The sequence below is a fragment of the Anolis sagrei genome, chromosome 5, assembly GCF_037176765.1.
Source record: "Anolis sagrei isolate rAnoSag1 chromosome 5, rAnoSag1.mat, whole genome shotgun sequence".
In the NCBI taxonomy this organism is placed as follows: Eukaryota; Metazoa; Chordata; class Lepidosauria; order Squamata; family Dactyloidae; genus Anolis; species Anolis sagrei.
In genome coordinates this window covers 62,069,400-62,095,322 of record NC_090025.1, presented here as the reverse complement: position 1 = coordinate 62,095,322, position 25,923 = coordinate 62,069,400, and the positions used below count along the sequence as shown (strand labels likewise).

The 25,923-nt window shown below is 37.2% G+C and overlaps 1 protein-coding gene across 4 annotated transcripts in view; it reads right to left on the bottom strand.

Moving 5' to 3' along the window:
• Window positions 1-25,923, bottom strand: part of WDR17 (WD repeat domain 17) — a 71,027-nt gene that overhangs the window by 9,703 nt on the left and 35,401 nt on the right. For 3 of the 4 annotated variants that reach the window (XM_067468724.1, XM_067468726.1, XM_067468727.1), the window contains exons 8-23: window positions 24,605-24,773; window positions 23,127-23,218; window positions 22,371-22,453; window positions 22,129-22,215; window positions 19,259-19,423; window positions 16,569-16,771; window positions 16,315-16,464; window positions 15,259-15,389; window positions 14,513-14,638; window positions 12,641-12,796; window positions 11,958-12,022; window positions 10,578-10,710; window positions 8,462-8,553; window positions 5,672-5,771; window positions 4,003-4,142; window positions 2,894-2,914 (exon numbers count right to left, since the gene is read on the bottom strand). In XM_067468724.1, coding sequence (XP_067324825.1) covers window positions 2,894-2,914; window positions 4,003-4,142; window positions 5,672-5,771; window positions 8,462-8,553; window positions 10,578-10,710; window positions 11,958-12,022; window positions 12,641-12,796; window positions 14,513-14,638; window positions 15,259-15,389; window positions 16,315-16,464; window positions 16,569-16,771; window positions 19,259-19,423; window positions 22,129-22,215; window positions 22,371-22,453; window positions 23,127-23,218; window positions 24,605-24,773 — 1,913 coding nt within the window. The remainder of the gene's footprint in view (window positions 1-2,893; window positions 2,915-4,002; window positions 4,143-5,671; window positions 5,772-8,461; window positions 8,554-10,577; window positions 10,711-11,957; window positions 12,023-12,640; window positions 12,797-14,512; window positions 14,639-15,258; window positions 15,390-16,314; window positions 16,465-16,568; window positions 16,772-19,258; window positions 19,424-22,128; window positions 22,216-22,370; window positions 22,454-23,126; window positions 23,219-24,604; window positions 24,774-25,923) is intronic. The other variant, XM_067468725.1, reaches the window with a different exon arrangement.

Genomic DNA, 25,923 nt, shown 5'->3' with positions numbered 1-25,923 from the left:
TTATATAAGCAAGGAAGAAATTACAGAGTTAGGATTGCCTAGTTTTACTTTCTTTCTTTTTTGACTACGGAAGACACAAAACAACTACACTGACAACAACTTAAACACATTTAAATACTGAGGAGTGAAAGAAGAGAGTTGTTAATGTAACTACTACATGCACCATACACATCCAATTCAGATGATTACACAACCTAGAAGTAAGAAATCCTCACAAGTCCTGTGTTAGGCTTAGGTGATGAGGAATGAGCTGCCCTGAGCCCTAGACTGGCATAATTCTCCATCTTCTCACTAAATAGTAAAATAAAAACTTATTTGGAATAAACTATAGATCCAGGATATATCTAAACTAGAATCAATGTGATTTTTTTTGTTGTACTTAAAGTTAGTCAACTAATGAAAACTCTGGAATGATGGTTTCATCATACTTTGTTTTCATTAGCTGTATCTATAGAAACCCACCATTCTGTAAATGTGGGCACAACACAGAACTCTGACTGAATCTGAAGCATTCACTCTTATCTGACATACAAAGAGCAAATCCAGGCTCAATGAGCTGAGCTGAGACCATTTAATTTGAAGGTCTATGTATCCGGGTTGGATTTTGGTTAGGTCTAAAGATGGCCAAATACCCTAAAGTGACCAGTTCTTGTTTGATCTTGGAAACTAAGTAGCCAACCTGGTTAGCCTTGGATGGGAAATTGCCCGTAAATACCAAAAACTGCAAGCTACATTTTAGAGCAGTGGTTCGCAACCTTTTTTTGACCAGGGGCCTCTTTGACCAGGGACCATTTTGACCAAGGACCACTTTGACTAGAGGCCACTCTCCAACATTAGTACTATTTTAAATGATTTTAATTGAATGTAATGCTTACTTATTATGTAACTGTTGTTTTATCTGTTGTATATATGTGGCATCGAATTGTTGCTGGCTGTAAGCTGCCCTGAGTCACCCTTCAGGGGTAGAGAAGGGTGGGGTACAAATATTTGAAATAAATAAATAATAAAATAAAGGGTTACAAATCAGTTTTTGGTCAACTTTAGATTTGGTTTGGTTATTTGGGGTGCTGATTCGGAAAACTGGATTGGGTAGATCACACCAGCTCTAGTTTCTGATACAGAACATATGCCATCCAGTAGTCACCATCTGCTCGCCCACTGAAAACCGTATGTAATAATCTAGAGCTGATGTATCCAATGCAATTTTCTGAATCAGTACCTCAAATAACCCCAGGAATAGGCCTAAAAATAAAGACACCCGGATTTTTTTTGTTGGGCTGTGTTATTATCCATGGATTTTGTTAATGCTCGTGTAAAAGAAAAAGAAGAGGAAGGGGTTGAGACCGAAAAAAATACAAAAAGTAGAGTACAAGACCCAAGAAACTATCCCTAATGGCTTTCTCTTGCCTACTTGCCATGGGTGCATGGTCATGAAGAAATGGTTTTGGTCCACAGGGTGTTGCAATGGTGTAGTAACGGTGAGACCGCGGCCCATATTTTCGTTCTTGTGGACTACTGGTGGTCTGTGGACCACAGGTTGAGAACCACTATTTTAGAAGAAGGACCTGGCAACAACTTTTATTTCGTACCTAAGAAAACCTTATAAAAGTGAATGGGGTTGCCATCATTTGCAATATAAAGAACTGTCAGTTTTGGCCTTAAATGAGACCACTGCAATACTGCTTAGTCCCTCAGATTGTAGTGTGTTACTTAAATCATAAAGTAGAAATTTGCATATAGAGGTCATTTTACTTTTCAAAAGTGAAAGCATTCTTTGTCAAATTTAAATACAAACAACTACTAATAAATGTATTAATTTTTTTTAAAAAATCTCATAAGGTATTCTCCTATGCTTACAAATATTTTTCTATCAGTGGTTCTCAACCTGATAGTTCTATCAGTGGTTCTCAACCTGTGGGCCACGGTCCAGCAGTGGGCTGGGAGGACAAAAATCTGGTCCGTGAAGCTCCTTCATCTTTATTTTATTTTATTTTCACTCCTTTCCACAGAGCTGACCAGCCTCATCCCTTTTAGTACTAATGTTGGAGAATAGTCCCTGGTCAAAGTCAATAATTTCAAAAAATTTCACTAATTTGTTTTATAAAAGGACCATACACTTGGATGAATGGGTGCCAAAATGTTTATTTGTCCCCTTAAGGTCTCCGAAAGTCGTAAACAACTTGAAGGCACACAAGAACAAGAATCCGTATGCCCCAATGTCCAATGCTAATATTAATTCTGCTACAAGTTCAGCATAATGTGAGTTTTTTGTATGCCATAGCCATTTGCTTGTTGAATTATTAGGATAAAGCTATGACATTTCAGACTTATGCTTCATAGAAGCACACAGGAATTGGATGTATTTCATAGATGAACATTCTGCTCTTAGATCTTATCATTTTTACATATATTGAAAATATATTTTCCTCTATGAGAAACATCAAGACAAGGCACTGAATCTTCTTTTTAATCTAAACGAAGACTGGGCAACTTGGAAGGCGCTGAACAGACTGCGCTCTGGCACCACGAGATGCAGAGCCAACCTCAAGAAATGGGGCCACAAAGTGGAATCCACGACATGTGAGTGTGGAGAAGAGCAAACCACTGACCACCTGCTGCAATGCAACCTGAGCCCTGCCACATGCACAATGGAGGACCTTCTTGCAGTAACATCAGAAGCACTCCAAGTAGCCAGATACTGGTCAAAGGACATTTAATCAACTACCAAACTTGCAAATTTTGTGTTTTGTCTTTTTGTTTGTTTGTTTTGTTCTGTTAGAAATTTAATACAATTGACTGGTTGCCCTGACATGACAAATAAATAAATAAATCTAAACACAAGGGACATTTTCACAAAGGGTTGGTTAGAATCTCTCTAGAAACAAGCAAATACCTGTATCCAGGTGATGGAAAGCTAAAACAAAGATATTTAAATTGTAACAAACCAACATTGCATTCAGATATTAACATATACAATGGAATTGGCAAAAGGTGGAGGATGAAAACATGCAGTAAAAATACAAATTAAAAACATTGCGAAAATACAGCTTTGACACACTACCATGAGAAGTCAATTGGATTTTGGAAAATGAAAACTTTATTTAGATTAGATATCAGTATATGATTCTGAAATGTGGTATTCAATCAATGCCCCCTCCCCTCTAGACTAACATAGTAGTTTTGGGCAAATTCCCTCTTTCTCTCCTCTGCCCCAAATTTGCTCCTGTGGGTTGGAGGGGACTTTAGAAGAGTATAGGCGTTAATAAGAGCACGGAAACATAGTGAAATAGTTTTCTCTGAGAAAGCTTTCCTTGATTTGGTTGGCAAATGGACACAATGTAGAAAAGAAAGTAAGAAACCACAAGCTAGAAAGCAGCCCATTTAGTTCAGGATATAAGAATGTGCATTCGGGTCAAAAGCCATGCCATTTCCGGTTCCGGTTCCAGGTCCGTTTTCATCTGACCCCTCATTTCATTTACTGGAAAGTTACTTGAAAGGGGAGGAGTGTTTCTGTTTTCATTTGGCAGATTCGGCCCATTGGCTACAATGGGAAACTTTAAAGGCTCAATCCTCAGCCATTTTAAGGCCTATCTGCATGAAACCTAGCTCAGCTGTAGACCCCATTTGCAACTGCAGGCCCGCCAAGTTTCAAAACAATTCACAAATCTACTGATTTTTTAGAATTATTTTTTCAAAGACATACTGCAAGAATTGTAGTCGCCGCTTGTGTCCATTCTCAGCCAATCAGAGCATGGACACCGGGCTTTTTATTTGATGAGACGGAGAGAGAGAAAAAAACTTCAACTCTATAAAGACAGCTGTATTCGTATTATGCTAAACATGTTCCTGGAGATGACGTTCAAATTTTGATTGTTTTTGTGTGTGTGTGAATGAAAACGTTTTTAAAAACAAAAGCTGGGTTTTGGATATCCAAAGTCTTGATCTATAAAAAATGTGCATGGCTTGTTAATGAGAAAATTCTTTGGAGTAAGTCATTCTTACCATGTTGTTATACTCATACATTTTCTTGCTAGTAACTCTAGTGCATAATGTGTTGCTTGGGCTGCACATTCTCCTAAGACAGTACCCACGCTGACTGCCAACTCCAGTTCGTTTCCACGAATCAGGTATGCCATGGCAAGCTTGCTCAATAAGAAAATCATATCATTAAGCATTAGAAGCACTTCAAGGATTCAATGAGACCAGCATGTCAACATTTATTTTCAAAGGCTACTTTAAGGTGCAACAGAAATGTGCATTATGGAATCAGACTCAAAGGGAATGTCTGTACATCAGAAAAAGCTATGATCTGTCTTAAATAGTTTCTCACTAACACCATGAATTGCATGGAAGACCTACCAACCAAAACATAGGTTGACTTCTCCATTTTGGTGTGTTTCTTTACTTCCCCCTTTCCTAGTTCCAAATTTAGGATTTCCAAGTGTGAAAATAAACCAGGAATAAGCTATGTAGAAATCTGGATATCATGACAAGCTATGCTTTAAACAAGCCAGAGTTTGTAACAAGGAATCACGGATACAGATTGCAGCTTGTTGTTGGGCTGCTTAATAACTCACAACATGCTAGGAGAGATAGGTTTGCAAAACATGACAAAACATGATGTGTTCTCTAAAAATGTGACTTCTTGTGATTTATGAATTCAGCTCTGTTAATAAGCAACAACACAATGTAACAAAATTTGAAAAAAATATGTTCCTAGTTTGAAAGTGTTATTTCCTGTTTAATTGTACGGTACTTAATTTGAAAGTAGTTGTTATACTCTAAAAACTTTGTTTTTATGGCTGTCACAAACTGTGTTAGATTGGTTGAGACTCTTATGAGTTATTCATTGAAAAAACTATAGCAAAATGTGCTGCAAAAACAAAGTTTTGGCAGTTCAATACACTTTTTCCATGTTTTTAATGATAGAGAGCCAATTAGGAAATAACATTTATAACACAGGAACAAAAATAGTATAATCTGATCTTTGTGGTCAATGAGGCCCCTCTCCACTGTCATATAATGCAGATGATCAAAGCAGATATTTCACATTATCTGCTTTGATCTGGATTATATGAGTCTACACTGCCATATAATCCAGTTCAAAGTGGAAAATCTGAGTTATTGAAGACAATTTGCAACCCACAAAAATAATGGGGAGGGGGGGAGATACCGAGTTTCTGGAAACATCAGAGTGAAATGGGAAGTTTATTTCATAATGTGACTTGCTTAAGATAAAAAGGCAGGATTTAATATTTATTCCAAACAACAATAGAAGAAATCCTGAGTTTTTAAAGATGCCAAATTGATTATAACACATGCTACTTACTCTAGAATGGATAGTTACTTCATTTCTATCTCCCCTTTAATATATAAAGCATGTATAAAGTAGATCCACTCATTTATAGAAATCTGAACATCTTGTTTTTATCTGCAGTCTTGGAAATATTAACTGCTTGCAAGTTCTGGTATCCACCATAAGAGGTAGATCCATAAATGACTTTTCCTCTCTGGGGAGGGCTTCTAAAAAGAGAGCCAGCCATATGGTACAACATTTATTTCCACACTCTGTTCATGTGTTTTTTTCAGCCTCACGTATATTTCTTCACATTCAGGATATTCCAACATGGTAAACTATCTTATTTTTACATAATCTGTATAAGGTATTTACCTCAATATTTTCAACAGCTAAATGGCAACAAGCAGCCAGCACCGCGTAGCCATCTTGAAAATACGACTCAGCAAGTTCTTTACTGACCTTATGTAGGATCCTATAAAGAAATAAGTTTTGAATGATGTCGGAAGCTATTAATTAATAACATTTTGAATAATTTAATGTAGAGAACAGTCTTAAACAAAATTTTGTGGACCTATCATGAGTGGCTACCCAGTTTCCTTATGATGATCTTGTTATATGGCTCCCAGTTTCTGCTAAATCCGTAGCACAACATAGTTTATGAATGGCAGAAGAATGCCCATTTCTCATCTCTCTTCCTTCTGATGGAAGGATTGAGGCAGTCAACATCTATCCAACATGAGGTTCATACCAAATAGAATCAAATAATCATAAAGTTGAAAGAGGATTCGTGGGCCATCCAGTCCAACCCCCTGCCAAGAAGCAGGAAAATTGCATTCAAAGCACCCCGGACAGATGGCCATCCTCTGTTTAAAAAGACTCCAAAAAAGGAGCCTCGACCACACTCCAGGGTGGAGAGTTCCACTGCTGAACAGCTCTCACAGTCAGGAAGTTCTTCCTCATGTTCAGGTGGAATCTCCTTTCCTGTAGTTTGAAGCCACTGCTCCACGTCCTAGTCTCCAGGGCAGCAGAAAACAAGCTTGCTCCCTCCTCCTTATGACTTCCCCTCACATATTTATACATGGCTCTCATGTCTCCTCTCAACTTTCTCTTCTGCAGGCTAAACATGCCCAGTTCTTTAAGCAGCTCCTTATAGGACTTGTTCTCCAGACCCTATAATACAAGGGACTGATCATATCATCATCATTTTAGTCACCCTACTCTGGACACATTCCAGCTTGTCAACATCTCCCTTCAATTGTAGTGTCCAGATTGGACACAGTATTCCAGATGCGGTCTGACCAATGCAGGATAGAGGAGTAGCATGCCTTCCCTGGATCTAGACACTATAATCCTATAGATGTAGGCCAAAATCCCTTTTTTTGCCGCCACATGACATTGTTGGCTCATGTTTAACTTGTTGTCTATGAGGACTCCAAGATCTTTTTCACATGTACTGCCCTCGAGCCACATGTCCCCCATTCTATATATCTGCATTTCATTTTTCTGTCTAAGTGGAGTATCTTGAATTTGTCACTATTGAACTTCATTTTGTTAATTTTGGTCCATCTCTATAATCTGTTAAGATCGTTATGAATTCTGCTCCTGTCTTTTGGAGTATTGGCTATCTCTCCCAATTTGGTGTTGCCTGTAAATGTGATGGTCATACCTTCTAACCCTTCATCTAAGTCATTAATAAAGATGTTGAACATAACCGGGCCCAGGACAGAACCTTGCAGCACTCCACTCATCATTTCTTTCCAGGATGAAGAGGAAGCATTGGGGAGCACCCTGTCAACTCTTGATTCAAATGATTTTGGAACTTGCCATTCATTTCCTCTGCAAGCCCTACACCTACAAACAATAAAGGTGCATTGATTTTTACTATGGACATCCAGGAGAATCTGTGCTGTTAGTTCTTCAGTTCTGTGAACCTGCTTTGATAGTTGTTCCATTCGGGCTATATATAAACTAAATTGCTTGCGTTGTTTTCAAACCGTATCTCACTTGAATAATTCCCTTGATTCCCTTCCCTTTTTAATTAGAGGCTCCACTCTCTTCATTTATGTTAAAGCACTCAATAAAAAAATCAATCCCTGCATCTCACTCCATCTTGACAACAGGTTTTAATCAAAGGGAGATAAGAAGAAACAGCGTGTAGGTCTGGGATTTGGCTCATTGGCTCTTCATCCCCAAACAATTTGGAGATTGTGGGAACTCTCTTCTCACATTTTATGCATTATTGATTAACAATAACAAATGAAAGTGTTGGAAGCCACATCACATTTTTATTCCTCTAATGACTTTTGCTGTCCAAAAAAATCTCACTTATACAGGAAATAGAACTGTCTGGAGGTTAAGTCTGTTTTCCTAAATACCTTACAGACATTAGATCCTATCTGATCTTGGAAGCTAAGCAGAATCAGCCTTGATTAGTAGTGGAATGGAAGACCACCAAGGAATACAGGTGCTGGAGGCCACATTTCAGAGGAAGAAACTAGCAAACCCATCTCTGAATATTCCTTGCTTAAGAAAACATGATGAAATTCTTGGAGTCACCATAAGTCTACAGGCAACTCATAGAAACAACCACATAATTAACATTATGTAACAAAATTTGAAAAAAAAATCCGTTCCTGGTTTGAAAATATTATTTCCTGTTTAACTATGTGGTACTTACTTTGAAAGTTGCTGTTATACTCAAGAATCTTTGTTTTTGTGGATGCCACAAACTATGTTAAATTAGTTGAGACTCTATGATATATTCATTGAGAAACTATACCAAAATATTCTACTTTCCCCATGTTTTTATGACAGAACAAATTAGGAAATGATTTATAACCCAGGAACAAAAATTGTGTTACATAGAGTAATCGAACTGAGATTGTTGCGGGCTCTCTGTGGTCTGTACTGATTCATGAAACCTGCAAAGTTGCAACAACTTTTGAAGTCCAAAAGAAGATATATTTATGTGAAGAGAACTAGCTGTTTTGTGTATGTGCAATATTTAAATTAGGCAGAACTTGCAAAAATGCAAAAGAGCAGCTTTTAAGTTTCAGCAGAAAGCATCACACTTCATTTCAAAATAACCATGAACGCCACTACACTAATTTTTCAATTTGTGAAAACAGACTATAAAAGATATAATCTTTCAGCATGACTCACTCATTGTAATCTTCCATGGTGCTTCCTTCAAAATGTGCTGAACCATTCGGTGCAGAACACTGGAACATTTGCATATTTCCTTCACATGCTGCCTATAAATATTAAAAGAACATCAACCCAAAGCAACATACTCCCTCCTACCATATTACTAAAGGAAGGGAGGCTTAAAACAGGGCTTAAATGACATAAGGGCATCAGATCCCATCTGATCTTACAATACAAGCAGGGTTAGTTGTGGTTAGTACTTGGATTGAAAATCACGAATATTAGGTGCTATAGGCCGATTTTCAGAAGGAACCGGCAAAACCATTTCAATAGTCCTGATTGTAAAACACTTTAAAATTCATGAAGGCACATACATACATATTGTATATATAAGCCAAGTTTTTCATCCCTTATTTTAGGCAGAAAAAGGCCCCCTTGGCTTATACTTAAGTCAAAATTATCTATTATTTTACTCTAATTATTATTATTATTATTATTATTAAATTATTATTGAATTAAATTTACATTATTTTACTCTATTATTATTATTATTACATTGATTATTTTAGTCTATTTATAATTATGATGTCTATTATTTTAACTCTGTTTATTACTGTTATTATTACATTTACATTATTTTACTCTATTATTATTATTATTATTATTATTATTATTAGTTAAGGTAATGATTTCCCCTTGACATCAAGTCTAGTTAATGGGGGGTGGTGCTCATCTCCATTTCTATGCCAAAGAAGTGACGTTGTCCGTAGACGCCTCCTAAGTCATGTGGCTGACATGATTGCACAGAGCAACGTTACCTTACCGCAGAAGGTAACATGCAAATCTACTCACATTTGCATGTTTTTGAACTGCTAGGTTGGCAGAAGCTGGGGTTAACAGTGGGAACTGTCCCCACTCCCCGGATTCAAACCGATGACCTTTTTGTCAGAAAGTTCAGCAGCTCAGTGGTTTAACCCGCTGCACCATCGAGGGTTCCTTATTTTTATTACTTTTATTATTTTGCTCTGGTTATTATAATTATTACATTTTTTATTTTACTCTATTATTGTTGTTACTATTACATTTCCATTTTTATTCTATTATTATTTTATTACATTTATTATTCAACTCTATTATTATTGGAAGGATACATAAGCACATTTACATTGAAGAAGGTTACAATAACGGTTTAATCAGAGGTGGACAGTCTTATCTTAAATTACAGTTTCATGTAAATATTCCAAAACATTTAGCCTACTGATGCCTCCATTAATGTAGTTTTATTGGTATCTTTTATTCTGAAATTTACTCATAGCTTCAGCATTTCCCTCCCTCGGCTTATACTCGAATCAATACCTTTTCCCACCTTTTTGTGGTAAAATTAAGTGCCTTGGCTTATATTCGGGTTGGCTTATACTCGAGTATATACGGTAGTTAAAAACATCAAACCTAAATTTACTTTAAGACTTAAATTTGAAGCAGCCACACTAGTGTAGCAGAAAACAGGGTCAGTATCAATTTCAGCTTATTATTTCTATATGTATTGATGCATATAAAAATATATATTGAATTATTGCCAATTTGGAAGCCACTCTGAATCCCCTTCGGGGTTGAGATAGAGCAGGGTGAAAATACAGGAAATAAATAAATAAAGCTGTAAGTGGACAAAATTTATCAAATTTGGATATATAAAATTTAATAATACAAAGATGTTCAAGATTTTTCTGCCCTTGATTAAAAGAAAAGACAGAGATATGAACAAAGCAAAGAACAAATTATTTACCTCTCAGTGAGGAAGAATGTGCAGAATAACCAAGCACTTAAAACATTAATAGTGAGTTTTTAAAAGTTTTATTCTAAAATGCAGAGAATTAAATCAGATTCTTGGCCAACAAATCCCAGATCATTCTTCTCTAAGAAGTAGCTTTAGAACTTACAACATCAGAAGAAATAAGTCAAATTGCTCAAGGAACTTTAAGAAGTTTGTGCTAAAATATATCAGTTAATATTCAAACTTCTGCTAGGTTCTTCTGCCCCTTGCCATCTACTCAACCTTTTTGATAAATTGTTTTTACTACATTGTAAAATGCACCATTATTTACAGATGAATAATAAGCACATACAATGGTACCTGTGCAACTAGAAGAGCTTCTTGAAGTTGTCCTCTTGAAGTAAAAAATGTGACAAGTTTCTTCACATCACCAGTTGCTATGCAGTAGGGAATAACATCATCGTTTTCTTCTTGAATTAACTGATCAGCCCTCCTAATCAAAATTGAAACAAATATATATATCTTAGCTATTTAGTTTCACTGCAATTATGTTTCCATATCATGTCCAACCATATTCAACATTCATAAAGCCAGTTACAATAAACCAGCTTCCTGATTCATAGAAATCTCCCTCCAAACAATGTTGTTGTTGGTTGTTGTTTTTTTTTTTTTGGGGGGGGGGGGGAAGGGTAGGACAAATTTAATACCACATTGTCATGCCAGAGGTATTTGCATAAATGAAAATAAAATGCAGAGTCTAATAAAATAAAAGGTAAAGGTAAAGATTTCCCCTAACATTAAGTCTTGTCATGTCCAACTCTGGGGGGTGGGGCTAATCTCCATTTCTAAGCCAAAAAGCCGGAATTGTCTATAGACACCTCCAAGGTCATGTGGCCGGCATGACTGTATGGAGTGTTCCTACCTTCCCGCAGAAGCAGTACCTATTGATTTACTCACATTTGTATGTTTTCAGGCTGATAGGTTGGCAGAAACTGGGCCTAACAGCGGGAGCTCATTCCGCTCCCCAGATTTGAACCACCAACCTTTCGGTCAGTAAATTCAGGGCCTGGGGACTATTATTTATTTATTTATTTACTATGCTTCTCTACCACCATTCTCAGCCCAAGGGCGACTCATGGTGGTTTACAAAATGGCACAATTCGATGCCCACAACAGTACAAAAATAATTTAAACATTAAAAACATTTAACACAGGTAAAAAATTCATTACAATTAACATCAGTAACACAATCATTCTCGAAAACCTTCTGGAACATCCAGAAAACCTATTGAAATCCACGAGCATGTGGACAATTTCATCAGAAAGGAGGAAACCATGAAAATGAACAAAATCTGACTACCATTATAAAAAAAAAACCCTCCAAAATCAGGACAATAAATAAAGAAGAACACTAAAAAAAAGGGAATTCCAGACAGGAATAAATCGGGGCCAGCTAATACCTCTCAACAAAGGATTCCCCCAGGCAATATTCACACTTGCCTCAAACAGACAAGAGATTTTTCTCCCACCGTGGACATGGCACAGATATATAAACTTCACTTGCCTAGCTTCTAACAGACCTCACAACCTCTGAGGATGCTTGCCATAGATGTGGGCAAAATGTCAGGAGACAATGTTTCTGGAACGTGGCTATACAGCCTGGAAAACTCACAGCAACCCAGTGGTTCTGGCCATGAAAGCCTTTGACAACACAGAGGACAGAGTTGCTTTCCACCTTACCTCTGCATTAACTTCTTCCAGTATGTCATAGATACTCCTGGTGCAACTGAAAGGGCTTTGTCCCACTAAAATACAGAATATGTTTTTCCACATTATTATGTTTATCTCAAAACAAAAGTTCAGCTAATGAATAGCTTTGAAAACAGGTCTGATCTGTAATATTCTCTTCAATTTTTAGGAACATAGCTAACGAATTGGCTCTTTCAAGTCCTATTTAAAGATGAACAATTCCTGAAAAATGAGGTGGGTAAAAAAGCCAAATACTTTTTGTCACACCTCAGAACAGAATTACAGAGCAATTCTGTGTTTGCTTCAAAAAGACGCATGTTTGAAATGCATCAGCTGTAAAATAATACTTTTTTTCCAGAGATTGCAAGAGAGGAGTTACATGCTAACTTTCAAAGCAAAATTTCTAGTCAACAATAACATAGGACAGGGAAGAGATGGCATTACAGAAGAATCAACAAACTGGAAGCAATGTTTAGCCCTTTTTTTCTACCCGCCTGCTTTATACGTTTTCCCCTAAGACTTCCTCTGCCACTATATCAAATTATGACTCCTATGTCTGTCTCCCTAATAAAGTGTAAATCCAATGTGAAAAACACAAAAGCCAGGGAAGTGGCTGGGGTGATACTATCTTACTTCTCCTCAACTGAATCGCTTTGACCATGCAGTAAGTTTACCTCTCCAAGTTCCACCATCAGTTCACAGTATCTCTGAATTTGCCCTAGTCTGAGATGTATCTCTGCTGCTTCTTTCAGCCTCTCCTCCTTACTAGGTGCACCAATGCCACCTCCAAACTTAGACATCTTCACAATGGTAAGTTCTTGGGCTTTGGACTGAAAGAAAAAAAAACAAAAACACGATAAGTTTTTAGTAAAACGAAATACATTTTGGACAAAATGTCCCCAATCTCTAGCAGTACTGCTGAAGCACTGTCAACATCTATCTATCTATCTATCTATCTATCTATCTATCTATCTATCTATCTATCAATCAATCTATCTATCTATCTATCTATCTATCTATCTATTCCAAAAAGGAGCCCCTGGTGGCTCAATGAGTTAAACCCTTGTGCTGGCAGGACTGAAAACCGGCAAATCGCATGTTCGAATCTGGGAATAGCATGGATGAGCTCCCTCTGTCAGCTCCAGTTCCCCATGTGGGGGCATGAGAGAAGCCTCCCACAAGGATGGTAAAACATCAAAACATCGGGGCGTCCCCTGGGCAACGTCCTTGCAGATGACCAATTCTCTCACACCAGAAGTGACTTGCAGTTTCTCAAGTCGCTCCTGACATGAAAAAAAAAATCCATCGCAATTTGTTAAGCAGAAAATGGAGGCACAATTGTCTAATCAAACTAGGATTCCTCTTTTCTCTGTGTGTAAAGTTTACATTTGCCTCCACCCATGATCCCTAGCAGGATTTTGTATTCTCAAGAGAGAAGAAAAGCTAGAACATGTCTAGAGGAGGGCAACCAAAATGCTCAAAGGTATGGAAGACAAGCCTTATGAGAAGCGGTTGAGAGAGCTGGATATGTTTAGCTTAGAGAAGAGAAGGTTGAGAGGAAACATGATAACCCTGTTTAAATATTTTAAAGGAGATCACCTTGAGGGGGGAGCAAGCTTGTTCTCTGCTGCTCCAGAAATTAGGACGTGAGATAATAGATTCAAATTTTGGGAAAAGATATTACACCTATACATTAAGAAGAACTTCATGATGATAAGAGCTGTTTGACAGTGGAATATGATGCATGGCAGGATGGTGAAGTCTCCTTCTCGTCTCCTATCTGTTGCAATGGAGTGTACACAGGAGAAGCTCCTGACAGATGGTAGAACAATCTTTTGCATATCTTGCATTAACTACAATGAAATATTTACCTTGACCATTACAGTAGCACTTGTCAGAAATATTAACAATTAACTAGGTATTTTTAACTACAAAAATGTGAGTCAAGCACAGAAAGGGTTAAATGGATGCAATGACTCAGCAAATGCTGCAGTTCAATATAAGCAGGTGTGCCTGTAGCTTAGTATGCCCCAGTGTAAGTTACTCTTAGTATGAAGAAGTCTTGGTGTTAGAGAGGCCTCAGTGAGAGGTAAACCTCAGTGCTTGTTCACCTCAGTGGGAGAAAGGCCTCAGTGTGAGTAGGCCTGGTGTGAGAAGTTTGTGTAAGAGGAGGCTCCAGTATGAAGGCTGCTGTGTGCAAAAAGCTACTGTGTGAAGGTCCTGTGTAACTTCGGTGTGAGGAGAGGCTCTGTGAGTGCAAAGCTGTTTATCTGCATGAGACACAGACTAAACAGGCAAATCTGCACTCACTTAGCCTAAAGACATCCACTATCACAAATAAACGGAATCAAGGACAAGTGTCTTACACAATGGGCAGGTGATAACTTAAGGGGTTATTTCCATGTGTGTATTTTTACAAGTGTAACATGCATATGTTCTTGCTAACACTACAGCTCTTATTCATAGCCAGCATTTTGCCTGATTTCTTTTAAAACTTGGAAAACTGTAGCAATACACAAGGCAATCAATTTGCACGCTTAGCTTACCATTCTAAATCTAATCAGATGTTTCATGTGCATAATTCCTTTGCAGTAATTCTGTGGAAGCATGCTATCATCTTGGCCTTTTATTACAGCTACTAGATCCCACAAGTTCTTACTGCCTCCTGGGGGCTGGAAAAATAATTTGTGTTAGAATTACACTTCCAAAAACAGTTGTTTTTCAACCAGATAAAAAGTAAAAGCAGGTCATTTCAAAAGTAAATGAGCTAATATTGAATCCAGAATTTTAACAAAATCCATTCTGGACTGTTCTTGCATCCTCCTATATATACACTGATGTTGTTACTATTTTCAAAACCATGAATGTACCCATCTCTGACCACCGTGAAATGTCCCTTTTCAGAGGAACCGGAGAACTTAAAATCACAAGAGGGACAACAAAATAAGGACAAATAAATGGGGATAAGGTGGAAAGAACCTGCTTGTGTTGTATTTAATACTTGTTTTATACCAAAACATGAGCCGGGATGTATGTCAAAGATTTCAAAGAAAGAGTTAAGGAAGCAAAAGAGGGTTAAATGGTCAGGAGTTACAGTAGACAGATAAGCAGAGAGCTAGTGTGGTGTAGAGGTTTCAGTAACGGCCTATAGCTCTGGGAGACAAGGGTTTGAATCCTTGTTCAGGCATGGAAATTCACTGGGTGATCTTAGGAAAGTCATACTCTCTCAGTTTCTGAGGAAAGCAATGACAAACATCATCTATGGACATTATGTGTAGCATTTCATACTCACTGACACACATTCTGAAAGCCATCTCAGTTTTCTCCCTCGAGGGTTACCCGACAGTTTGTCCACTTCTTGTTTAATATCCCTGGATACTTTGCCACATAGCAAGGGAGGAGCACCAATTTCAATTGCCCGATCTAGTAAAAACCAACAGTTACAGAACTTAATACAAATTGAAAAGCTATAAGAATAATACAAAGGTACACTTCAGAACTACACATTCTGGGAAACCTATATAAGCCAAAGTTCATCTCAATCTTTCCTTAAAGTGGTGCATTTCAGATCCTTTGCATACAACCACTAGTCCCAGCAAGCATGACAGATGGTGACGATTGGTAACTCTTCTGGATGGCATGAAGCTGGAAAAGGCTAACCTCATCATTAGGCTGGTTATCCACCAGTATGCAGTGATTCTGCTGGTGTGGACCATTTCCCTAAAAAGTCCCTACACCACACAAAACAAAGATACTCCACAAATTGTTCATGAATATGGAAAAGCAACAGATGGCAAAGTGTTCTATGGAAATGAAGGAACCTTTTTTTTTTTTATCTCTAATGGACCGGGACTTGCTGGGAGTCAGCTGCATTAAGATCACTACTGACCAAAAGGTCATGAGTTTGAAGCCAGCCCAGGTCGGACTGAGCTTCCGACCAATTTCTGTAGCTTGCTGTCAACCTTTGCAGCCCAAAAGACAGTTGCATCTGTCAAGTAGGAAATTTAGGTACCGCTTATGCGGGGAGGCTAATTTATGATGGCATAAAAATGTCCAGCAAGCATGCAGAATGAGGAAGTACTTAATCAGTGTCAAATATGGACAGTGAAGTGACAGCTCCCCTGGTGGCCAGAATACCCTCATGAAAAGATGGAATGTTAAATAGCCTCTCTGTGTCTGTCTATATATGTTGTATGTCTATGGCATTGAATGTTTGCTATGTATATGTACATTGTAATCCGCCCTGAGTCCCCTGCAGGGTGAGAAGGGCAGAATATAAATACTGCAAATAAATAAATAAATAAATAAATAAATAATGTCTGCTTAAGCGTGCAAGCCAGCCACTTACCAGTGTTTCCAATAATCTCATCCCATGATCTGTCTGCCAAGATATTTAGCTGGAGAGGATTTATTAGAGGTGTCAAAGACCAAAGTCTCACAGTCGAATCTCGAGAACAAGAGGCCATGGTGAATGGACGACTTGGGTGACAAGTTAATCCTAGAAACAAGACATTTCAATATTCACTTTCAAATATTCAATGCACTTTTCAGATTTGTGAAATCTAACAAAAATGTGTAGTATCAAACATTTAAATATACTACCATAGACATCTGCACCATGATCATATACTGTGTCCAGACATGTTCCATCTCTTGTATCCCATACTTTTATTGTATAATCCCAGCTGCCTGATATTAATAAGTAAGGTATTTCTGTATTCCACAGCAATCCTCGTACCGGTGCTTTATGTCCACTAAGAACATTTATACAGGCATCCTGGGTATAATCCCATATTCGAACAGTACTGCAAATAAGAAGTGAAGGAAATTTACTGTAACATTAGACATACTACAAGACTTGCTCACGCCACACCTCTCAGATATATTTTTTTCTCTAAATAACCCTTAACTATCTGTGTAAAAGTCTGACCAATTGCTGAAATATAAGAATTCTCCACAGTTCCAGGAGTTCTCGTGTCCACAGAAGCACCTGACTCACCTAAAAGTTGAATATTTGCAGAAGTAGATCACCAAATTCATGCATGGTGCTTTTCACAAAAAATGCACCACCCTATAATTGTATGTGAAGCTTTCATTTTATTGTTTTCCACTTTTGATCTCTTCACTACATTTTTATGATTTTTTTCTTTTTTAGCAAATATATGGGTCACATTAACCTAGAAGTCACTAATCTGAAATTGAACTTATTCACTAGCATGTGTATGGAGCACTGCAGCTGAATATTTTGTAGTCTGAATCATAAAATGATGGAAAATATTTAGAGTTTTAAGTGAGGAATCATTATTTACACCAGGAAATACATATTGTACTAAAGAACACTCATAAACTGTGGGTCCTGACCCCAGAGTGGATCCCCTTTGCTCGATGTTGCGGTCCTGAACAATTTGCCAACACTAAAAGGTTTCTTAAGCCACTCATTTACACAAATCTGTTAGTAACAACATGCAGTGTTTACAGTGGACTCTGCAGAAAATGCTTCTGCTCTACAAAAAAGAAAATCAGCCTGTTTAGCAAGCCTTACAAATGTTGATTGATGATCATTATAATTTGATTTTTAAACTTATTTTATATACCTATATACTTGGGGTCACATTTCTTGGGCAAGAGTGGTTGCAAGTGGAAATTATTTAAGAAGCCTTGTTATAGAGGTCCAGTAACTGATGATTTTTGATAAGGGTTGCATAAGTTAATTCAACAACATTAATTCACTCTAGGCAATGTCAGTTTATTTTGAAAGTTATTTAAACAGCAGCAGAAATAGCAGTAGTAGTAATAAAAGCAAGTATAACCCTTACAACACCTCAATTTTTCTACATTTCTTCTCTTGTTCCCTACAGATAAATCTAGACAGCTGTAAAATCACTACAGAAGTCCCAGCAGTGGTGACTTTTCCCCAAACCTTCATCTCTATATAATTAAAAGATATACTTCCAGCTTTTCCTGGGACTTGAAGGAAAGTGAATAAAGATGGAGGTAATATGTTGTGACCTGGTCAGATTCTGAGTGTTCGGAAGATGAGGCTAGGGATGCTGGGAGAGATTCAGAGGGCCCAGACAGAAATGTTTTGGAATCTCCTGGCAGAAACGTTTTGGAATTTTAAGGTTCCCAGAAGAACGGATATGGCTATTCCCAGAAGTGAAGTCCAAGGAAATTAGGGAAGACAAACATTTGTCAAGGTCAGAGAGATTAGAGATAAGACAACGGGGCTGGCAATAAAGGACACACTTCTCCAAGCAGCTCAGAGATAAGGGGAGCAGGCGCAAAAAAAAAAAATGATTTCATGGGAGAATTTTTTTTTTGCTTTTAAAAGTGGTTTATGTTGATACAATGGTTGTGAGAGCAACACTGCATTTAGATATAGACCTCTTGGTGTCAAGAGCTGTGAAATTCATGTAACCAAGTGTCAAGCTGTTCCTGTGTTCTGATCTTGCAATGCATGGTTTTGCCTGCCTGGAATTTATGTACCTTTTCTTTGAATGGCATAGTTTTGGCTGTCTTGGATTTATGTACCTTGTTCTTGCATTTATAGCTGGAATTATTTTAGAGACTTGCTCTGAAAGGATTTTTGGGACTTTCGGTTTTTATGAACATAACCTGGTAAACTTTGATTCCTTTTTTTATATTTGCTTGCTTTTCATATATCCAGCTTTTATTATACTCTGCTTTTAATAAACTCTTACATTGGATTATCTGGACAGTGTGTGGTTTTTTGGTGAAAAGAGGCTTCAGGGCTCTAGTGCAACAAAATAAAACTGTACAGTGATTGCTTTACGGCTGTATTTTTATGAATTAATCAAACATTTGACTGATCACAGTACACAGATGGGAGGCAACTGACTCCCAAGAAAGCCACAGTTATCGTGATGAATCAAGTGGTTGTTGAGCAGATCTAGATTTAGCTAATGATTAATATTTCCCTGCAAGGTCCAACATGCTACTTTCCACCATCATCCCACTAATTACAAAACCAATTTCTAAGCACAATAAGAGCTTAAGAGACATCAGCAATACAGGACTTCTCAGAACATAAGAGCAAGGATCATTCTAAGACCAATCCTTCACTTTATTTTAAGAACATGTTTTGCAGGAAAAACTGGATATAAAATTGAATAATCATATTTTGAATGTTAGTCAAATATTATTTTAAAAATTGAACAGCATTAACATCAAGTACCACTCATCCACTACTGAATTAAAGGTTTTATAGTCATGGATAAAAACTAAAGGTTTATATTTCACACACCACCACAATTTCAGCCCAGAATTCTCACCCATCATCAGAACCACTGCAGAGGATACCTTCCCTCAGAGGAGACCATCTTACGTGAAACACTTTTGCAGTATGACCACTGAATACTTTCAGAGGCTGATCAGAGCTGGTTGCTAGATAATAGACACGGACATTTTTATCTTCACATCCAGTAGCTATCATGTCTCTGCAAAAAGAAAGACAATCATCTGTAGAAATCATTATAATTTAGTGTTTCAAAGACTCTAGAATTAGAAAAAATTGGAATATTTTGAAAACTTTGCATTTCTTTTTTATTTCAAATATCCAATTTAACTATTGCTTTGTTACTGTTCTTGAATTAGATGCATCTCTGATGTTACCTCTAATGGACAAAATCTTCATCCAATCAGCAAAGCAGAGGGGGAAGGTGAGACTGTGCAGTACTTTGGTCTTTCTCATCCATCTTTCTACAACCAGGAAAAGTTCCTTTTTTCAAACAAATTCCTTCTAGAATCCCCCTGTGATATTGGATACCATAGTGATGAGATTTTGAGAACTGTGGTTCAAAAAAGCAACTTTCCCAACCTCTGCATCTTTCTATTTATTTTAAAATACTTATTCAGACAAACCTATGGCTCTTTCCATGAGAGAAGAAGAGCCCAAAAATTCATTTACACAAAACCTCTACTGTTATATCAACTCCTGTGATTCTGGTGTTTAAATGATGCACTACTACCTGTTCTAAAAGGAGCCGTGGTGGTGCAATGGGTTAAACTCTTGTGCCAACTGAACTGCTGACCTGAAGGTCGGCGGTTTGAATCCACGAGATGGGGTGAGCTCCTGTCTGTCAGCCCCAGTTTTCCATGTGGGGGCATGAGAAAGGCCTCCCATAGGATGGTAACACATCCGGGCGTTCCCTGGGCAATGTCTCCAGATGGCAGATTCTCTCACACCAGAAGTGATTGCAGTTTCTCAAGTCACTTCTGACATAGATTTTTTTTTAAAAAAACCTCTTCTAAAGTTATACTGTACTTTTTATCACTCAATACCCATTTTACATGTGCTAGGTGCATTGCCTAAGAAAAGGAGCTGTGCATAAAGAATGTCAGAAGATCTTTGATACAGATCCTTTCTAATGATCCTTTAAGAATTTTTGTTTGGCTCACAGATTTCTGTACTTCAGAAACTTTATTTTTAACTGCTGAACATTTGTCTGGCACAATGTTCCGGGCACAATGTTTCAACTGGAAATAAAAATGCAGTCTAAGAAAAAATATTTGCTTTTAATACGGATTTTATTTTAACATGCACAAATATGAAGTAAAATTTATCAATATAGGAATACCCAAATAGGACCTTTCAGTCTCCCAGAGTCATGTTCTGTTGTATAATCTGTACAAAACTAAATGTATAATAAAGACATTCTGCAAAATTCTTACTTGCACACTAGCAAGCAATTTTCTGAAATTGCAGTCACTTGCTATGTCACAGTGATTGCTCTTATAAATAATAGCATAAAAATAATCCCACAGACCTACTGTTTTTGCCATTATGAGTTTTAAAATCCCAGCTAATGGTAACATATTAGGACAAAAAAAACCCATGCTGTTTCCCATGAAGCTTTATGCAGCAAAGGGGAATTGATATGCTCTGGTTGCTCCATTTAAATGAACTCCTGTTATTTTTTTATTGGAGTCAGGAAATAAAAGCTGACCATTAAAAAGGCTTCCTCAAATTGTTTTCTTTTATTCTGCAACTATAGACAGACTTGTGCAAACAAAAGGGAACAAAGAGTCAATGTCTCTTTTCTCTTATAAAACAAACTTTTTTGTTTGTTATAATGATAAAAAGAGGTTTCAAAAGGAAAGGTCATCTTTGTATTTGCTAAAGAAGTAAGCAAAGCTCCATGGCTCTTCTCTCACTACAACTATGTTCAACTGTGCAAGCTAAAGGAAAAATATTAACCATAAAGATGGAAGGGAAAAGAAAGGGAACAAAAATGGGTAGAAATAGGTCAAAGATTGGCACCAAAGAATATTCATTAAGGCCCTTTCTACACCGCCATATAATCCAGATTATCAAAGCAGACCATCCACATTAGAGAACTTTGTACTGCAAAGCGGTTTTGAAGGGCATAACAATGCCATCTCTAGGCTGCCCCGATCTAGAACAAATTTTAATAAGCTCATGATGTTACTGAACTATCGTGTTTCCGCGAAAATAAGACATACTCATAAAATAAGCCGTAGCAGTATTTCTAAGCATTTACACAATATAAGCCATACCCTGAAAACAAAACATAGTGATACAAGCTGAGGTATAGAGGGAGACAAAGAAAGTGAAATCAAAGAACTTTCCACAGCGGAGGCAAGTCTGGGCCTCCCTCCCACTCATTTCCTGCCTCCTCCTCCTTTTTTTTCCTCCTTCTGTTCTTTCTTCCCTTCGGGCCAGGCAAGGCAAGCCTTCTTCCCCAAGTGAGTGAAAGAGTGGAAAGAGGGAATGGGTCGCCAACTCCAACAGGGCCATGGTTGGTGGCGCTGCTTCCCTTTGGCCCATCCCCCGGGAAGTCTCCTCAGTGAAGTGAAGAGCAGGACGCTCTAGTTTAGATACTGTGTGTCCTCAGGGGAAAGAAGTAAAGCTGTGGCTGCTGTTTTACTCAGCACTGAATAAATTTGAATAAATGCAGATTATTGTACCATACTTAATAAAAAATAAGACATCCCCTGAAAATAAGCCATAGTGTGTCTTCTTGAGGAAAAATAAATATAACACAGTTCTTATTTTTGGGGAAACACAGTAGATCACAGCAGCAATGACATTCCACTCGTATTAGAACAAGCTTGTTTTATAACGTAGTATTTGAAATTATGAGATAAATAATAGGAGAAAGTTTATAGAAAAGTAACTTACTTGTTGTTTTGACTCCAATCACAGCCAAAAACTGCAGCTGGATGTTTGTACTTGTGAAGAACTTTGCCATCAATGGTTCGAATAATACTGAAAGAATGGCAATAAAGAAATAAAAATTAGAAACTTGCATATGTTTTATATAAAAAACATTTCAGATATGTTATTTAATTATACTTTTTGAAAAACAAAACAAACAAAATGTTTTTGGCAAATGTTGAGGTTGTCTCTAAATGATCACTCACCAGAATCCATCCCCACTACAGGTTGCTATCCTTTTGGAATCTTTATGGCTCCATGCAATGCAGAAGATTCCATTCTTTCCATGCTTCAAAAAATGTAAAATGCCTATCAATAAGAAATAATTCACTCCTTTTTTTCTTATTTATAAATTTGGTTATGATCTTCCTTTTTTTCCTAAAAAAATTTCCTAGCATTTTCCAGAGCCTTTGAATGTAGTATGCATATATCCCTCCCAGAATGCATTCCGTCACGATAAAAAGCAGATTGCCACAAAATACACAGACTGGCACTGGTTACAGAAGAAAGAAACCAGAATATTAAATAGCGCGTTCTACTGACAAACATTACTTATACTAAAATGTATCAATAAACTTGTTCTAGATTCCAGTAAAGCCGCTACGCAAGCACTTGAAATCACAACTTGTGTTGAGATCACATTACGTTTGGCAACTTCTATACAGTTGATGATATGGGATCTTGGTCCCTTTATATTAATAAAATCTGATTGGAAGTTTATCAAAAGCACAAAAATGTGATTGGTAGGATCCATGGGCCGCATGCATTTCGTGGAATGGATTATATCCATCCTTGCTTTCACACATACACAAAGTTTCTCCATTTAGCTTGATATCAACTATAGTTCAGTAGTTAGATGTTTAAGTTCCCATAATAAAGCATCACTCTGACTAACATGAAGAAGTATTATAGGGCGTTTTTAACTCATGTTTTTAAAACTTGAAAAGCAAGTTTTATTTTACCTCACTGAAACGGGTGATCATTTTGCCCCGTGAAACATCCCAGATGAAAGCACCATTTCTGGAAGTTGCCCCAGCTATGCAGTTCAAGTCTCCTTTAAGGAAGAAATAATCAAGTAAACAGTGGTAGAAGATTGTACATCTAACATCCATTCTTCCATCTAAAACCACACTTTCCTGAATCAAAATGCCACTATTCTCCCAAACTACATGCTTTACATTCTCTCAACTAGAAAAAGAATGTGATTTCTTCATAGTTTTTTTTCCTATAGGAGTTATAGCATATTAAAAAACCTTCTGCTTGTCAAATGTATAGTTTCAACATTTTAATATTGTCAAAATGGAATACTATAAACTGTTATTTTGTTTCACTGGTGTGTTCTCAATGTTTTCTTCCATTCTCTTATACCCCCAATTCACAGATTTGAACCTGAAAGTTTCCCTTTCAACAAAAAGTCATCTACACTGGTTCATCATTTGTATCTCTTTTCCAATGTGCCGCCCAAGGTTGATGCACTGCCCAGACAGCTCTGCACTTGCAAATCCTCTGCCCTCCACAATTTCCCATTGCACCCCAAAATATCCAACAGCAACCATTTTTGGAAGGCCAACTTCACATTGCAAAATCATTTCCAGGCCTTCAAAACAATGCCTCAAGGTAACAAGTATACCTAAAGAAAAAGCTATTTGGAATGTGATGGTTTACTTTCTAATATTCCATTCAGAAGGAAATCAAAGGAAAGGAAAGGAAAGGAAAGGAAAGAGGACCCAGCTGGTATATCTGCCTGGTAAGCCTCAACGATAAATAAAAGAGAGGAAGAGACAGAAAGATAAAAGAAAGAGATAAAAATGGAAGGATGGGGTGAAAGAGAAATTGGGAGACTGATCTTTAGTGTATGTGTCAGTGGGATAATATGGTCCAGAGAGAGAAAGTGAGAAAGAAAAAAAGACTAGCAATTGAAGTTGGTTGATTGGCAAAGGATTGATAATTAACTGGTTAAGAACTGAGCTCGGTAATGAATGTTGGGAAATCATGTCCTATTAATTTTTGGAAATACATAATTTCTTTTTACCTTGTGTGGCAATGTTTTGTGGAGAAATGAAGTGCCAAATTACAGCCTCAGGCAGCTAAATTACATTTTAAAATTGATGTACTATGAAGTGTCGCCACTGCCACACACTAACTGAGATTGGTAAGATAACTAACATCTATTAAGTAAACCTAAAATGCTACGTCTCTCAAAAATCTTAACAGAGAAGAACTATCTATATCCATATGTATCTCTATATCTATAGACCAGGCCTGCAAAATCTGTGGCCCTCCAGGTGTTTTGGACTTCAGGTCCCAGAATTCTTGATCACTCAACAAGCTGGCTAGGTCTTTGGTAGTTCCAAACACCTGGAGGGCCACAGGTTGTGCAGGTCTGATGCAGATATAGGCTAGATATAGGCTATTCAGAAATGGATGAAAAAAATCTTACCTGGAGCCCATGAAACTGAATATATTACCCCTTCATTGCCAGGAGAAGTGTAGACAGCTGTTAAAGTATTTATATCCCACACCTTTATTGTTCCATCAAATGATGCTGTGGCTAGAAGGTCAGGGTTATCAGGTTTGAATTTACAATCAAAGATGGTTTCAACATGACCCTAGAACAAAGGTAAGCCCCATTGTAAAAAACTATTTTACAAATTATATTCATTAATTGGAAAGCTTTATCCATTGATATTTCCACCATAGTTTCTTATATCCTAGAAGAGACAAATACTAAAACAAAGGGATAATTACTGATTTTCCAGTATTTATATTACTGTTCCCCAGCAATATACAAACATAGAACACATACAAACAGTTTTTCTCAATGTCTCATCATTTACTTTTTTTAAATTAGTATGGGAAAAAGTACAACTTAATGGTCTAGGGCAGTAGTTCTCAACCTATGGGTCTTCAGATGTTTTGTCCTCCAACTCCCAGAAATCCTAACAGCTGGTAAACTGACTGGGATTTCTGGGAGTTGGAGGCCAAAACACCTAGAGGCCCACAGGTTAAGAACCACTGGTCTAGGGGGTTCCGAAGTATTTAGGGTTTTAAAATAAAAGCATGTTGTATTTGGATAGGTAGCCAATGCAATTTACTATTGAAGTAATATTGTTCCAATATTTATACTAGTCAGACTTAGCTAAATTTAAAATAATCATTCTAGCCAACCATATATATATATATATATATATATATAGTGAGCAAGATATGTGTTAACTATAGTCAAGACACAATAATGTATGGTTCAGTACAAATGAAACTGAACATTAAAATAACAGGGAAATATGTTTTTTGAAAAATCAGGATAAAAAAACCATTCTAAAAGTTGCAGTGTTCAGCTTGACATTTCTTATTTCATCTCCAGCTATAACTGGAAATACTTCAAAAGCACCCATTGCTTGAAACAAGAGTTTATTGAGTCACCATCACTTTTATTGGGTTGTCACAAATGATAAAAACATTTAATATGATTATTTGTGTCTCCACCATAAGCCCAACAATAATGAAAAACAAATCTCTAATATTCCTAAAATTAATCCTGTATATTTTCTTTGGTATGTCAACACCTGTCAGATGTCAACAGTCACTGTCAGAACTGTGTCTGGCCAAATGCTTTCTTTGGCACAATGTACTGCCAACTTAAATGCCTGTCTGAACAAAAGCCAATATAGACTGAAATGAATGAAGAACAAGGACCTTGCATGCTACAAAAAGCTTGACAACGTCTTGAATCTAGAACAACTGGATACAGCACACTTT